This window comes from Taeniopygia guttata, chromosome 1, assembly GCF_048771995.1.
Source record: "Taeniopygia guttata chromosome 1, bTaeGut7.mat, whole genome shotgun sequence".
In the NCBI taxonomy this organism is placed as follows: Eukaryota; Metazoa; Chordata; class Aves; order Passeriformes; family Estrildidae; genus Taeniopygia; species Taeniopygia guttata.
Genome location: NC_133024.1, coordinates 61,154,916 through 61,172,621, shown reverse-complemented (window position 1 = coordinate 61,172,621; position 17,706 = coordinate 61,154,916). Strand labels below are relative to the sequence as shown.

The window sequence follows — 17,706 nt, the reverse complement described above, 5'->3', positions numbered from 1 at the left end:
AAACAATTTTTTTTTTTTTTAACAGACTATGAGAAGACACAGAAATGAAGTTACAATTGAATTGCGGAAGGTGAGTCTGCTTTTGTTTATCAACTGTGTTATTTGCTGAAAGTGCTCTGGTGTCTTAAGTAAATATTTTTTCCATAAGCTTTGCTCTATAGCCTCAAATGTACATAGAAATGGTGTAAATTTGTTAAATAATAACTGTGGATTGTAATTTATTTCTCTTCTTTCTCCAATTTGTGAGGCTCAGTACAACAGAACAGTACTGCTTTACTCCAGTGTATCACTTGGAAATAATCCATATTTGGTTTCTGTACCAGTTATTACAGTGGAGCTCTCAGCTGTTCAAATGTTTAAAATCTCTGAATGAGAAAAGGGAGAGTTTTAGCATTTAGAAAGTGAGGTTGTTCATTTATCTTGTTTTCTGAAAAGTATTGCTTCCGAGCTGTAAAGGGAGTTAGTTTGGGTGTCAGATTTTAGCTGTATTGGGCATGGCTGGGAAGATCATGAGTACAAGAGCTGATCTAGTTTACTGCTCTGCCTAATTAGAGCATTCGTAACACCCTCATCTTTCATAACTCTTCCAACTGCGTTTCTCGGCACCTCAAGGAGAAAGGGTAAACATCTGTTTGCTTTTGGTAACCTTCAGTGTATTTGAGGACTTTATACTGGCTCCTTTACCTTTATCCTGTTGAGACAGCTTCAGTTCTTCAACCTTTTCTTGAACATTCTCTTTCCTAGATTTGACTTGTCGCTGCTTCTCAGATCCAAATTCTATTTTTCTGGAAGTGTGGAAATCTGAAAGGATGCAGGCTGCAGCTGAGTTTTAAATGGAATAGTGAAAATCGGTTCCTGATACAGTATTCCTCTTTATACTAAGTATGTTGTTGACAGGCACACAGTCTGTGTATGCTTTGTACACTTCTTAGATTACCACAAAGCAAATGTAGTTCTTTCTTTTGTTTGCATCGTTGAATAAATGCAGATTTTTTTTTTCAGTTAAAATTGACTTCTGTCTTCTGAATTATATCTGCTTTTTCCAGGCTTTCCCATTCTGTTCCCCAGTATGTTTCCAGGCTTCTCCAACTTGGTATAACCTGTATTTTCTATTATTTTCATTAATGACCTGATAAGTGTTTGGTTTGAATATTCTCAGTATAACTCAAGCTCCTATTGGTCTCCCATTTGATGCTTCTCTCCAGTTTGTCAGTTGAATCCTTGACAGTTTAAGTGGTGCTTGCTTAGAAGTGCACACCCCCCAAATTCTTTTTTTTTTCATTATTTGCATACTGAGAAGACAAAATCCTTGCTAAAATCAAAGTGAAGGGTTTGTAAATAGGAATTGTGTTGCTAGATATTAGCTTGACTTGTTTTTGAGAAATTTTGTCTGCACTTATCACCTGATTGTGTAGGAGCAACCAAAAAATCTTGTGCTAGTATTTTCCTGGGATCCTTCTGTTCCTCTTGGAAAAAGAGACTTTGTTTTTTCAGGTCTTACAAAAAATCTTCTCTATCTCATTACTATATAAGCCATAAATATTTCTAAGATTCATCCTGAGACTATAATAATTAGTCAAAAAAATCTAATTTGACTGAGATGACTGAATAATGATCAGCAGTGGAAGTTTATGCTGACATGTTAGAGATCCTCTTTGTTCAGAACTGGTATAAAACTTGATATGTAAATAATAATAAATGAATGAATAAATAAACTTGCTGTGTAAATAATAATAAATGAATGACTCTTCCCAGTACACTGAAATCTGTGCTGGGAAGAGTCATTCATAGCACTCAGGCAGCATGTGCCTGCAAGCAAAGCAAACCAGTAAAAGATGCCTTAACTAATGGAGCATATTCTTTTACATCTTGTTAAATTGAGATGGAATGTGAGCATTCCAGTGCAATCTTTGGAGAGAACTTTGCAGTGCAAAGTGAGAATTTTAATTTTAAATTCTTATAATAGGTTTTTGTAACAGGTCACAATTTCAAGGCCAGTTTATTACAGAAGCGTGGTGGGGAGCAAGTCAAACACTTAAGGCAAGATATTATCCTGTGTGGAAGGAATCCAGCATGTGCCAGTAATATGTGAGTGAAAATGAGGAAGCCTATGAGCTGCCAGTGACTTCTCACTGAAAACTGCACAAGCAAAGATCAGTTACACATTTAGAGGAGAAGCCTGAGCACTGGATGTAGGTCAGACTGTAAATCAAGAGTGAGCAGCAGCTGCAACACTCTTAAATGCAGGAATTGGTGTTCTTGAGTGTTGGTTAAACATCTTCACTGCAGAGACCAGAAGAAATCCGCTTTAATAATAAATTCAGCATGTGTCAACTCAGCTGGTGCTGGTGGGCAGCTGGTTTGCAGTGGGAACTCTGTGGCGGATGAGATTCTGTATCATTGCTTCTGGTACAGAATTGAGACTGAAATGTTAAGGGATGTGTTTTATCACATTCCAGTAGTGGAACGGATAAGTTGTAATGTCATTGCTTCAGTCTTTACAGTTAACACTGCTGCTCTAGCATGAGTATGCCAAATTCAAGAAATTTTTGGCATGACCTTAGTAATCCACTGGTGCCTCTTCAGAGGAAAGGGACAACTTCTCTTCATCCCAGCTACCGAGATGTTGCATGTACACCTGCTTTGAAGAAAAGAGACAGATTTAGTGTATTCTTGATCTGTACAGTTGAAACACTACATTGTTGTGGGTTTGTATTTTGAATCAATGTGGATATAAATATTAAATGAATGGATATGATGAAATTGCTCACAGCTCTGTTTAGTAAGATGGAATAAATAAAAAATCATGGCTTTGAACAGTAGTAAACAATTTCTGCATGCATCAGTGTGAGGTGTTTATTCTCTTGAAATTACAGACATCAAGGTGCCATTTGCAACACATTCTGTGTTTCAAGAATATATTATCTCTGATCACTGTCTTTACACCACAGTTCTTATTCAGGAAGAAACTACTTTTCCCCTGATTTTTATTTCTCAATCACTTATTATTTGTTTAGGAATTTAATTAACAAAGCTATCTGACATGAAAAGGTAGCAGTAGTCTGGCAGATTCCAGGTTGAGGCATGGGTTGGCATCATGAGCCAGTCAGATGACACTCCTCATGGTCAGGTGGCCTTTTACTGATTCTGATTCCATATTGGCTTTGTGTTCTGTGCATTTTGAGAATGGATCACTACATTTCTGGAAAGATATTCTTGGTCTCTGATTATATTACTTGTACAAGAACAGGTCTGAGAGCTTAAACAATAGCCACCTCCCTTTCCTGACAGGTAACAGTGTCATTGTCTGGTGATGGAGACTGCATCAAGATTTAGAATATAAAGCTCTTCAGTGCAGTGTTTTGGTGAAGTCTGATTTATAGTGTTTATCACTTGGTTTCAGCATCCCAGAAATGTGCTCTGTTAGCAAGTAACAGGGACCCTGGAATTAATTGGCTTAGTCTGTTAGTCTCAATCTAAAGGGGCATGGTGGATGAGCAATGGTTAGGATTCAGTTTAAGGTTCTATATCTAAATCTCAGTTTAAGGTTCTATATCTCAATGAATCCTGTAACTCCATTGCTCTGAGACATCCTTTGATTCTGGAAGCTTGGCTTTCTCTGAAGATTAAGTTTGATTTGGGCCACTTGTGTACCTAAAGAAACGTAGTCCTTAGCTAGGTCAATGATATGGTCATTGAGGTTAGATGTCACCCTTCAAAGGAAGCATTAGCACTCCTAACTTCAGCAGAAACACAGGATACTGTCCCACTAACTGGAATCCTAAGAACTTCCATGATCTCTTACAAGGTTTATTTTTGGCTTTCTTGGCAAACTCAGCTGCCCCTGAGAGCTCACAGACATGAGCACATGAAAGCTCTAATTGCCAATTAAGTTTGGTGCTAGGCAAAGCAATTATTTGCTAAATAAGTGGTGGATTAAAGAGTCATATGTCTTTTTTTCCCTCTCTCTCTGGCATACTGTCCTTTTTCTCTACTCTGATATTTCTTAAATAAAATTATTTATGTCCATTATAGCTCCTAAATAAAGTAGAATACTCCTTGAAGAATGGAATCTGTCTTTCATTGTTGCTGAGAGTGCTTTGGTGGAAAAAATATTTTTCTGATTCACAGTAAGTCTGAAAATCCAAAAGAAAAAGAAAATTCTTAGTGTCAGGATAGTAAAACTTGTATCAGTTAAGTCTTTTCCAGTTCAGTGTGTATATATAGCTTTTCATTCACTGTAAAGAACATAATTTAATACATAAATCTACCAGTTTGATGAATGACTACAATGACAGGGACACTGAAGCACTATTAGTATGTTCTTCTGGAGGCTTCCTTATCAAGTGTTAGTAGCACAGATTATTGGAAAAGAATTTGCATTTACCCCGCCTCAACTGATTAATTTTAAAAAAATACCTTAAAAGGAAAATTACATTCCTAATAGATTATTTTAGAGGCTTAGTTGAAAGGGGCTATAAAGAAATTCTTTGGAGACTTGCTTGAATCCATTTGGGTGAGATCTTGCTGTTCCTGACTAAAGAGATCTCAATCTTTGCAATCCATGCTTAGGCCATACACTGGTATCTACTCCTTTTTAGTCAATTTGCTCCTCTTCTGAGACAGATGAACACTGACCAAACAGGAACATTATGATTGTTCTGTTTTCACAAAGGTAAATTAGCAGAACTCAAATGTAGGATAGTTGCCTACATCTTCTAACTATATCTGTAGCTAAGTCTTTATCTGAAGAAGAATTTTGGAATCTGACTTGGCATCAGTGGTAGCATAAAAGATGTCCAGAAAACCTGAATCTACCTCCATCACTGGCTTGAACCCTTAGTCTTTCCTTGGATTGTAATTGTAAAGGCAAGATATTCTTATTGTCATCTGTGAGTATATCTAATACTGGCTAGCATTAGGAGCTCCAGTTTCTAATGTTCTTGAAGTTCTGCTTTTTGTCCTCAGAAGACTCAAATGTAATTATCTTAGCTTCCATGCCTCAAGAACTTCTACAGGCTACTGGGCTTTTGAACTTTCCTCTGACCTGAAGAAACATTTTGTAATGGTATTTGTTACTTGCAGGCAAAGATATTCTTGTTAATTTCTTTCCCTTTTAATCTTGAAACCTCACAACAGCTGGCATTCTTCACAGAGCTTTCCTGTCTGTCCAATGCTGAAAAATATGTAGAAATTCATATTTGACACCTTTCACCATTCTGTTAGAGCGTCCCATTGACCATGTCCCCTAGTACTAAGTACGGTGCAGCACAGAGCTTTTTGGATGTTCCCTTCAGAAGACCTGCAAGGAGTCTTCTGTTAAATAGTGTTTTTGAACATTTGAAACTTGCTTGCATTACTCTATATATTTTTTAAATCCTGTGGCCATCTTCCAAAAAGACAAGCAAAAGTACCAGGATCTGCAGAACTTGAATGCTTACAGTTCATGTAGCGTGACCATACCACTGTCAGTGAAACAAATGATGGGCATCTGTCATAAAAACTGGACAAGAAAGTGCACTCCTAGTATAATTACTGTTATCTATTCATTTGGCATGTTTACCAATGCCTTTTGTTTGTAGGCTGCTGTAGTAGGACCTCTACCAGAATGTTGGCAATACTTATAACCAGTAGTCAGCACCTGTTTGTGAACTTCCATACTTACTGTACATAGTAGGCATAGTTCAGGCAGTGTTGAGGTTCTGCCCTTTAGAAGGAGACCTGCTGAATTTTGTTTGTGACAAGGTTTTACCCTTCATCAGACATTCCACTCTGATGTTTCTGCCTTTGAAAGGGCTCTCTCGCTAGTCTTTAAAGAGGACAGCTGTATCCAGTATGTTCATTTGTCTTTGTTTTCATTCATCACAGGAACCTGCAGAAGAGGCCAGTGCTTTCATTTAGGCAAAACCTTTTTGAGTTTGCGCAATACGTCAAAATACAATCATTTTAAAGCCATGGCAGGCTGCAAATTGTCTTTTACCTTCTGTAGGAGGGTGATTGGCCTGTCAAGTTACTGGAGAGAGCAGTTTAGCTATCCAGGGATTGGACACTTTTGCAGATGGACAATGATACTTCAAATAGCCTTAGAGACGCTGTTTAGGACTGAAAGGTCTCATGAGCACTTTGACTTTATAAGAAGTGCTAATTAGAGTAAGAAACTTTTAGTACTTTTCAGTAAGTAATAGCCTTTCTGCCTCAGGCTGCTGTTTTGGTTCTGTCAGTTGTTTTTCTACTCAGCCACCTGCAAACAGTGAGTAGCTACAGGAACATTGTTACTCCTTCTTTCTTTCCTTGGCTGAGCTAATTTTTTCTGGAGCCCATCACACCATATCACTGACGACCTGAAGACATTGCCTACACTCACAGAAATTGCAGCACCATTCTGTGGTCAGTCATGTCCTTTGAAGTTTCTTTCTCTGTGTTAAGGGGGTGTAATATCTTGGCCTTAGAAAATGGACTGTTACTCATACTTGTTTTGGTTAACGTTAACAGTAGGAGGCGTTCTTGGAGGGTTGGATAGTTGTGTGTGCAGGTATAGAAGGCTTACTGGTACAGGAGAGGCTCTTGTTCAGGTCAGTGTCTGGTGTGGGAAAATCAAGTAAACACATTACAGGTCTTTATGATGAATCCATCAGTTAATGCATTCCTGCCTGATGTAGTTTGTCTGCATAACAATACTTTCTTAGTGTTTAACTGCCTGCTCCTTTCTATCTTCCTTCTCTCCAGATCTGCTTTCCAACAAACTGCCTGTGGTGCTTGTCTGTATTGATGTGCTCCATGTATGCAGATGTTAACTTGCATGGCTCTGGAGCCAGTCTAGGTGGTCTTGTGCACTATTTGAGGATCTAGTTTCTGTACTTAAAACTTGACTAAAATTAAACTATGCTAAGTCTGTGGATTGTCTTCTGCATTAAAGGGTTATTCTCATGCTTGTTTGTAGTTATAGCTTTGTTATATCTCAAAAAAAGTTGATTGAGAGGATTTCAAACTTAAGTTATTTCTAAGATGTCTGAAAAGTAAGCAAGTCCCAGAAATTTTGCACCTGGAATTGATGTTTTTTATAATATAAAATAAAATACAGGGGACCCTTCAATACATCATTGTTTAGAGGCTTTTTTAGATATTACAAACCAGGTGTGGTATAGTAAAATTTCTTTAAGGAGTACTGTGGTTATCAGATAATTGGAGACTGAAGAGGCTGCTTTTCCTTGGAGATATACTAGATTTCTTCTAGATGTTAGAGCGAGCTCTTACTCTTTTTCAACATTTTGCATCATTAAATAATTAAATTTTAATTAACTTATAAAAAAACCAAAACCAATCATGAAAAGATGTTCAGATATATTTATACTGCATCATCATCTTCCATTGCCCCTTCTGTCTTTGTACCTCCAGACACACCAAACAAAATATAAAGTCTAAAATTTAAAAGAGACCATTTCACAGCTTTGGTATAATACTTTTAATACATTTTAAATTTGTAAAAAAAATGTAAGCAGTTGATTACTTGTTTTCTTTATTTTTGAGTTACTGTTTTATGTCTTCAAATTCATTAAATTAGGAATGTTAAAATGAAATGTTAAATGGGTGTTTTACCAGTGAAAGTATAATTTTATTCTTTTGTAATTCCTTAAAGGAACTAAGACTAGAGGGTGTCTTGGTTTTTGTCAGAAATTAGGTTAACAGCATGAGTGGGAAATCCTGCAAGTGCCAGTGTGCATGGAGCATGCTACTTTACACAGAAAATGCAAATAGATGTGACCAGGGAACTTCAGGTTTAGCTGAAAAATAATCTTATGCTGAAAAAGAATTTCTGTTACGTGTGGCTAAATGTTAATATCATGCAGAGCTATGAGTATTGTGAATGCCTGTTAGAAAATTAATCCCCAGACTGTGAGTTTTAATTAATTCAAATGTCATGGATTGTTGTAGATCTGTCTGATTAACAAGCTGCAGATTATTACAGCTAAAATACTGCAAACTCTATTTGCAGTTACAAATGCCTTTAAAAAAGGCACCCTCATCTATACTTTAATGTTAAAAGGGTCCATTCTGCATCACCACCCTGTACTAATAAGCATTAAAAGTGGCTTTATTTTTTGTCATCTCTTTACAGAACAAAAGAGATGAACATCTTTTGAAAAAAAGAAATGTTCCTCAAGAGGAAAGCTTAGAAGATTCTGACGTTGATGCTGACTTCAAAGCAGTAAGTTCCTTGATTCTGGAATTATTTTTAAAACTTTGGTGATGTCTCTAAACAATGTATTCTGTTATCTTGCAGTTATTTGAAAGTAAATTTATGAACTGATACACTGTTAAAATAAGTTTTCTTGTATTAAATGTTTAAGAAGGTTATAATTTATCAGCAAAATTACTAAAACTTTTTTTTTTATTTTCAAGCAAAATGTAACACTAGAAGCTATACTGCAGGTATGTTACATTTAACTTTTTTTTTACTAGAAGGGTGGGTTCTGTGCATTTTTAATTTTTACTGTGCTTTTAATTTTCTTTTTCAGAATGCCACAAGTGACAACCCAGTGATCCAACTGAGTGCTGTCCAAGCTGCAAGGTAAAAATAAATAAAGATACAGAAACATAATTTATACACATTTTTTGTTATAAAATTAACTTACTTTTACTTTCAATTTCACAGAAAACTCCTATCCAGTGACAGAAATCCACCTATTGATGACTTAATAAAATCTGGAATTTTACCAATTCTGGTAAAATGCCTAGAAAGGGATGATAAGTAAGTATTCTTTTAAAAATCTTCACTGTTACTGGAAATTTGCATTAGAAAGAAAATAATTATTTGAAACAAAACTGAGGATTCCAGCACCATATAATCTGACACAGTGGATCACATTCCATGATGATAAAACACAAGTTCTCCAGGAATATTTATTCTGCCACTGAAATAACTTTTTTTTTTAAGAGCATGTTTGAGCATATCCAGCCAATGAAGAAAACCTTAATACATTTCTCATTGGTTTTGAATATTTCAGCCTTTTACCAGCTTTTTTTAAGAAATCTTCTACAGACTTGTGTGTATTTCTATGAAGGCAGAGAACATTGTCTGGTTGCGAACAGGGTTTTTTTCCAAAATATATTTGTCTTTGCCATTAAGATTATTAGCTGAAGTTTCTGGTTTCTTCTCACTGCAAGGTGTGTTTCCTTCTGGCTCTCTCTTATGTGATGGTAGAACATGGTGAGCATACTCTCTGAGTTTTTATTGGAAAACAAAAAGCTTCAGTAAAGAACACAGAGGACTGAGCATATAGCTGCAAGCATTTAATGACATGTAAGAAACAGAACACACTGTATTCAACAAATCTTGAGCCCCTGATTTGGTTAGATACGGATTAACACAATTGAGGTAAATATTTTAGCCTGTCTTTGATCTCAAGCAGACATGAATGTATTTCTAGTATTTCCATTTTCAGTGTTATTTTTGCAGCTATGAGAGCTAGGAACTTCAAAAATATGTAGTGGTATTTTTGGTATATTGTGATGGCTGCAAAACTATGAACTGCAAGTAGGGTTTTTTCCTAGCTTGTTTAACAAAACATTTGCTTAGAAGGCAGCTGACAATAACATTCAAATCAGGAAAGAATTTTAAAATGAATCATGAACACTTGTCTGCTCTAGAAGTAGATGGTTCAGTGCTTTGAAAATTCTTTTCAATTTGAATCTTCTGATAGTTTTTGGGTGATTTACCCTTGTAAATGTTTACTAAGTTTTTCAAAATTGAACTCAAATGTTTTTTTAAGCAGTCCTTTTAATCATGATTGCTATATAATATTTAGCAGAGTTAAACTCTGAAAAGACTTTGCATAACAAATCATTAAAGCTGTTGTTCATGTTATACTTGAAAGCTTAACTTGAGAGAAAGAAAAAAGGGACTAACCTAAAACTAGAGTTATAATACACTTGATCCTAAAATTTAAAGGTTTATAGGTAGCTGCTGACAGGTGTGATTTCTTTTTACCTCCTATTTAATTATTTTGCAATCCCATCCCCAATAAAACCTCAAATTGCTTTAGAAATGAATACGCAAAAAAGTTTAAAAGAAGCAGGTATTTGCAACTATATATAAAACATGACTGATAAAGACACAAAACCCATGGAAATGAAACAGTCACCTTACAGTAAATATTCTCTGTTCTTCCTAAATCCAGACATTTACAGTTGTGTTAATGACCATGGGCTGTAAACTCTTTTGTAGCTTGTAGAACTCTTTACTTTTAGTATTTGGTTGAACAGCAGTTTTCATGCAAACTGTTTTACTAAACTGCTGTTGGCATGGTCAACAGTTGGCAGACACCTTGGAAGAGATATTCTCACAGTTTTCCTGACATTTGTAACTAATTTTATCTCTATTTAAATAACTAATATTATCTGTATCACAGGTGTGATGCTGTCTTTCTATACTGATTCTAGATCTTTCACCTGTCAGTGATGGTGCAGAAAAATGTCTGTATCCAAGTATACCAGCTTGCACTTGATCTAGAATGTTATGTAGGAAGAATCAAGTTTAATTGGTTGTTTGATTGGTTTCTTTTGTTACTAATATTAATTCAGAGTGATGGATGGTCACACAAGGTGACTGCCATTTACAGAAGGTCACAGAATGCAAGATCTCTTTTTTCTTACAGCTTTTCCCCTGAAAAGTCCAGACTGAGATGTTGGAGATTTTTTACATTTTAGCCCAGTGGTACTGCCTAAATGTAGTGTATATCTTATGGATATGGCTAGCAGTGTTGAAAGGAACCATAAAATAGTATTCAGATCATGTTTCAACTTAGCAGTATGAAATTCTTTCATTACAGTCCTTCATTACAATTTGAAGCTGCATGGGCATTGACTAACATAGCATCAGGCACTTCTGCACAGACTCAAGCTGTTGTACAGTCAAGTAAGTATTACAACTTTGTTTTTTTGGGGGAGGAGGCAGTGGGGGTGGATATTGTGGGAAAAAGAAAGTATTTGATATAACAACTGCCATTTCTTATCAGTACCATTAAAGTAATAAATATATGCTTTTCTTAAAAGATTTAGCAAAGATTTCTGAAAGATTTGTACATTTGTTCTTAAACATAAATCTGCTTGTCACTTACACTTGATGTTAAGGATCCTAGACAGGATTTCCCATAAAGAAGATAGAGAATGACAGATGATACAATAACTATCACAAAAATCTAAGTCCTTTCTCATTCTTGGTTTGATTTCTGAAATCATGTACCATTAACTGCTCTGTGGCTAACACGTAAGTTAGGAATTAATTCTTTCTGCCTTAAAGTGTGTTCATAAATCTTACTAAAGTTGTTGAATACATACAGTTATATAAAGTTGCACATTTAAATACATTTAAGAAAATTACCATCCTTTCCTTGTCTGTATGATTTGTATCTCCTGTACACACAAGTTTGTTGAGCTGCTTTCATTTCTTGTTTAACCAGACAGTGAGAAAGGAAAGAAACTCTAAAGTCAAATGAAGATGAATTAATCAAAGAATTTTTTCATTATTATATCTATAGCTTTTATGGACCATCATACTTATCTTAAAACTATCACCTTTATGCTAAATACAATATGTTGTCATTAAACACTAGATTATAGATAAGCAAATATATAATAAGCTGTCTTGACTTACTCATTCTCATTTTTCTATTGGAAAATGATGACTTAGTTATTTGAATTTTTTTTTTTGTGTATCAACCTGCACTTCAAATTAAAATGCTGATTTGTATGTTTTCATGGCTAATAAAATAACTGAATAATTATTAGAGTTTGTATATTTAAGATATTGGAGTAATATTATTATTATTATTTATTATTATCCAAAATAATATTTGGATAAAGTGATGTTACCAAAATGAGCTTTGGATAAAAATCCAAAGGCTTTTAAACAAACAAACAACAAAAAAAAAATCAATATCTTGAATTTGTTTCAAAAATTTCTGATGTGATTTGGGCACCTCTGTTTTTAGATTGCTTTTCTGGTGTCTAAGTACCTTTGAAAATCTACTTCCAAGTTTTTTCTTCCTTCTCAACTTGTTCATTGGTTAGTCATTGTTTTCTTTCTTTTTTATGTCACACAATGTTGTCCTGTTTGAATGAAGCTAACAGAAAGTATGTTTATAGTATTAGCTTTGCAAGAAAAAATCTGGAAAAAATCTCAAAGTAAAAATTAAAAGTGGAATAAAAGTATGTACAGCACAACTAAAAGCATTATTGTTACCTGAAAAATTACTAAAAGTTCAAGTTGAGACATGTTTCTCCCAAAATCTGTTTAGTTAATGCTTGAAAAGAAGAAAATTTTCTAAATGACTTCAGAGAATCAAAAAGCATTTTACTCATGAAGAGAAAATGGATTAAGTTTAGTCTAAAAGTCATGCTGCTTTGACTGGGAGATGACCAAGGGAAAACAGTCTCCCAGCTCTTCTCCCTTTAGGTAAGGAAGGGTTTGAGGAAACAAAGCAATAAACCCTTGCAGCTACAGAAGAGGCTAATGCAGCCTTAATACAAAAGAAGGCAACCTCCTGCAATCAGAAGGGACAGATGGTACTTGGAAGGCCCAGCAAAAGAGGAGAAGTACCAAATGCACAGAACAGCTCTTGGCAGGAGCCAGTTTGAAGCAGGAATAATTAATTTTTTGAGAGTGGTAGGTCAGATAACCTCAACTCATGCTCTCTCAGGTTGTCCTCCTGCCTGAGTGCTATTATGAAATAACTTCATTCCTGGTTTTGAAAACATACCAGGATTGGAGTGCAATATAGACTACATAGTTGACCCTCTTCTCCAAAAAATGTTGAATGCATGTATGCCTGAATTGTAATCTCAGTAATTGCTGAGAAGGAAGCTAAAATATTCCACTTGAGCTAATGGAAGTGGGATGATTTTATTACAAGAGTGTTCTTAAGCAATAGTGTGTTGCTGTCCCTGCTTGTCAGTTATAGGCAATGGCTGAATCACTCCTGTGGAGGGGGAAGGAATTTTAAGTTATCTTTGTTTTTCATGGCCCTGTATTTTCCAGGAAAATACAGTTTTTTGGCTTATTATCACTTTTCATTATCAACACAATATTGATTCACAGTTGCTCACAAACTGTGTTGCACTTTTAAAAAAAATTGTGAAGCTATTTCTGCAAGAAAAATACTCTTTTACAGTATATAAATTGATCTAGTTTATTCAGACTATAGGATGACTATGGTCATATATAGATTTAAAAAATTGCTGCAAGAGTTATTGCCTTTCAAACAGTATGGGTTGTCTGAAGGAAAACAAAGCATGGGGATAGTAGTGGGATGGTTACTTAGCTCTATCAAATATATTTAATTCCACAGAGAATGATATCTAAAATAAGTACCACTTCCTTTAATTTGGTATGTTGCTGGCATTATATAAGAGCAAATTAAAACGTGTCTTGGGACTAGCAGATGGATGTAAATCTTAACTGCATATGGAAACTAACTATAGCCATCTCTTGGGAGGAAGCTATTTTCTTAAAGTCAGGATATGAAGCACGTTTGCACAAGTAGGCATGTCATTCTGCTTGGTATGTGTTGTGATCTGGGATAACTGGAAAATCTGAATTACTGAGGCATGAAATCTCATGCCTGCATACTTGAGGGTCTAACTATCACTTTGAATATGGGGAATGTTTAAATATGGGGCACTGTTGATTAATAAGTCTGTTCTCAAGTCTATTTTTCCCTTCTCTAGATGTATATAGAAATGTTCAACTCAGGTTTTGTGCACCCTTCATAATAGAAACATTTGTAAGGCATGGTGGAGAATGTGTTCTATGTAAATCAGTGAACATGTTGCTCATATACCAAGATCCAGCATTAAACAAATCTAATCTTTGCATTCTGCAGATGCAGTACCCCTTTTCTTGAGACTACTTCATTCACCACACCAGAATGTTTGTGAGCAAGCTGTCTGGGCTCTTGGAAATATAATAGGTAACTTGTTGTTTTAATGATTTGAATTCAGGGAATGTTTCATTTTAGAACTTGACTTTTTGAACACTGGCATTTTCATAAGAGACTATGTTTCCTCTGAGTTCTGTGTGTTTTTTAAAGTTTATAATATGGCCAGAATTACATAAATACCTCCTGGGGTTTTTTTCTAAATAATATTATCACTTGCTATGCAAAATATTAACAGGATAAAATTTGTGTTTCCTAAAATATACATACATAACTTTACGTATGTATATTTAATCAAATATGACCTTTCAGTAGTAGACTATTGGTGAGGAAACATAGAATTTCAGTATCCCAACATGTCATTGCATACATTTCAAGATTTTCCATTTTTAATGTAATTTCTTTTGCAACAATTTTCATTTCTGTAGGTGATGGTCCTCAGTGTAGAGATTATGTCATATCACTGGGAGTTGTCAAACCTCTTCTGTCCTTCATCAATCCCTCCATTCCCATCACCTTCCTTCGGAACGTCACATGGGTCATTGTAAATCTCTGCAGGAATAAGGACCCCCCACCGCCTATGGAGACAGTTCAGGAGGTAAATAAAGAATTATGAGACAGATAATGTTTTATACTCTGGGCTGGAGGCCAAATGTTTTACATTGTCATACTATGAATTTTTGCATGTTTTTTGTCAGTGCACATGTTTTGTGCCACTCTATCATGTGTTAGGTGAAATAATTTCACCAATTTGATGGTTCTTGCTACAGCTGTAATAAAGGTAACATCTGAAATTTGTAACATCTGAAACTGAGTAAGACTAAAGTGATGAGCTATACAGCAAAAAAATTAACACACTAGAAAGCATTAAAATACTCAGCATAACATGTTTTCACTAAAAAAAATAAAAGCTACAATGTGATTTTGTATGTAGAAGAATTCAGATGTGATTATTTTCAGCAAGAGGAAGTGTAAGTAAACTGTGGCATGTAGTGTGATTTGTGTTTCAACTCTCGTGTGCACATGCAGTCAATGCCAAGTCCCAGCCTGAGCAGAAATCCAGAAAATCCTTTTAAACTGATGAACAGAGCAAATGCTCTGTTCACAGCATCAGCACAGTTAGCAAAATTTGACTAGAACTGTAATTGTAAGTAAAGTTCTTGATTTTAAGATGAATTTAAAAATGTAGGTACAGTTTTTGAAGCCATGTGAAGTATGTTACTGTTAACAGCTAAACCTTAATGAAATTTTAAAAATGAAGCAGAGAAGCAGGGAAACTTTTGCAAGTAATGCTTTACTAAATAAAACACTCTGTCCAAAGCAGTTTTATCACAGCCCACTTTTATATTTTCTCCATTTGTGATTACAAAAATTTAAACTTATAAATATAAAATATAAATATAAAAATTATAAAAAATTAAACTTAATCCAAGAGGTTTATATATTGATAATAGGCTAATAATTTTTATTGTGTCTGATAATAAAGCTTTTACAATAGCAGCAGGTTATCTTATCTCTGTTATTTGCTTGTTTTACCTCAAAATACAGTCTACATTCTGTGTCTGGAATCTAGTACTGTCTCATATTTTCACAAATTTGAAATACAGACAATACAGATATTTTTATACATACTTTGAGGGAATGACCAGCTGCTGGAAAGTGTGTGATTACAATATCCTAAAGCAGACTCAAGCTAAGGTTTGTGATTGCAATACTTGGATTCATAATTTCACCACCATTTTTGTTCTGCTGTAATGACTGATGAACTTCTTTTCAGATTTTGCCAGCATTGTGTGTTCTCATTTACCATACAGATATAAATGTAAGTAATTTCCATAATTTTAGATATTTAGATTCTTTGTTTTCTCTAGAAAGATAATGCTTCAGGATTTTGTTAGAGTAATAAACCTGGGTTTGTGTGTTAATTTATGTATAATTAAGTCATAAATACATAATTAAATATGAAGACTAATGTGATTGTAGCCATTCAGAGCATGAAAAAGAAAGTACAAATACCATTTCTGAAATACCTTTTGTAGAAGATGGCATTTTTTATCCTGTGCATTTGAAATAGCTTAAAAAAATCCTGTCTTGAATTGAGCACTAGAAAATTAAAGTGTCAGCTTTACCATCAGCTACACTTTAATTCTGCCCCAGATTATCATTTTGCATAGATGATATGTAATATGTGTAAAAAAATTACATGTAATTCTATATATCAGTCCAGTCAAATATTGTGATCATAAGGGTAAACCTGACTTCTGTAACCTGTTGGGTGCCTGACTTTGCAACATTTAATTAAAGAAATCACATATGAAAATATATTTAAACGAACAGCAATAAACTATTGTTTTGTGGCGCCATTGACAACCTTCAAGTTTTTAATACTAAACCTTCAATAATTTCCACATACCTGGATCATGAGTTTACCTGTGTTTTTCCAAGTAATGTCCTAGGGAGTGGATTTACCTCATGAAGCCTTATATATTGGGACTTCAGAACAAAGATCTGTTTAACTGAGGGATATTGAGCTATTATTCTCCTCTGTCTATCAGTACTTTGTAATCCCTGTAGTGATCCTTTAGTTTAGGGAAGAAGGAATTGAACCCTTGTGTTGGTTTGGGGATAAAACAAAGCATGAGATCAGTGAGACTGTCATTTGTTAGTTCAATGCTGTAGTAGCAGTGTTTTGGCTGCTTTTTTAATGGTGAAGTGGGCTTGTCTCCACAAAATATTTGTACAGTTTAAGCTGGGATTTTGCCAGGGTTTTCCCAGTGTAATGTGAGTGGGAGACAGCACATGGTGACTTTTCAATGAGTAATTTGGACAAAGCTGAACAGAATTCCTTACAAAACCAAATATACTTCTAACCTGTAGGCTCTTTTTCTCTGCCAAATTTTAAAGCTTTTTGCAAGCAATGATTGTATGAGAGCTTATTGATGTAGGTATGAGACTGTGATGCCAGGTTTTGACTGATCTCAATTAGGGTGTCCATCATTTTGATCCCGAGAGTCAGGTACTAGTTTGGAGGTACCAGTCTGGTCCCAGCCTCTCCGTACTGGAGCAGCAAACCTATCTTTGGAGATGAGTCAGTGATGCAGGTAGGTCAGCCCACAGTCCTGTGAGCGCTTCTGGCGGCTGCTGCTCTCGTCACCAGCAGGGCTGTGGGGCAGCAAACTGGTGAGGCACCATCTCTCACTGCTTCTGCTGCCATAGTGGCTCCACTGCAGCACGTTCTGCTGTCCCTGCAGCACAGGAGGTGAGGGCAGCAGCAGGCTGTGGCAGGAAAGCCTTTGGGCTGTGCTGGCTGGCATCTGGAGCTGGGTGGCTGCAGCCTGTGGGTCAGGACTGTAGAGTCCTTCCTGTGTTCTAGTAGTGCAGTATTCAGCTGTTCTCATAACTGGAAATTTTAAACAGCTATCTGTTTTAAAAGTAGGCTAGATATAGGTACCTCAACAGATTATGTCCTTAGTGGGGTCCGGACTTCTTTTCCTGCAATTCCTAACATCATCTCTATGTGATGTGATATCCCTCTCTGCTGGCTTTGTTTCTGCTTCAGGTACTACCTTTCAATGGCTAACTTTTGTACCTGTCTATTTTTGAGGGCTTTCTAATTATCCGTATCAAGTCATCAGTGACTTTTTTTCTTTTAAGATTCTCAGATGGCCCTGCATGATAGGCATTTGTCTGTGAGTTTTGCTTTGCTTGAACACTACAACAGTTGCCACATTACAATAGTTGCCAGTACTTAAGTTAGTATAAGAACTGCTTT

General features: G+C 35.5%; 1 protein-coding gene across 2 annotated transcripts in view; it reads left to right on the top strand.

The window, feature by feature from the left end:
- KPNA3 (karyopherin subunit alpha 3) overlaps nucleotides 1–17,706 on the top strand; it is a 49,108-nt gene that overhangs the window by 21,275 nt on the left and 10,127 nt on the right. For both annotated transcript variants that reach the window (XM_030272910.4, XM_072929230.1), the window contains exons 2-10: nucleotides 26–70; nucleotides 8,117–8,206; nucleotides 8,401–8,430; nucleotides 8,517–8,569; nucleotides 8,654–8,749; nucleotides 10,830–10,915; nucleotides 13,881–13,967; nucleotides 14,363–14,532; nucleotides 15,712–15,756. In XM_030272910.4, the coding sequence (XP_030128770.1) occupies nucleotides 26–70; nucleotides 8,117–8,206; nucleotides 8,401–8,430; nucleotides 8,517–8,569; nucleotides 8,654–8,749; nucleotides 10,830–10,915; nucleotides 13,881–13,967; nucleotides 14,363–14,532; nucleotides 15,712–15,756 (702 nt within the window). The remainder of the gene's footprint in view (nucleotides 1–25; nucleotides 71–8,116; nucleotides 8,207–8,400; nucleotides 8,431–8,516; nucleotides 8,570–8,653; nucleotides 8,750–10,829; nucleotides 10,916–13,880; nucleotides 13,968–14,362; nucleotides 14,533–15,711; nucleotides 15,757–17,706) is intronic.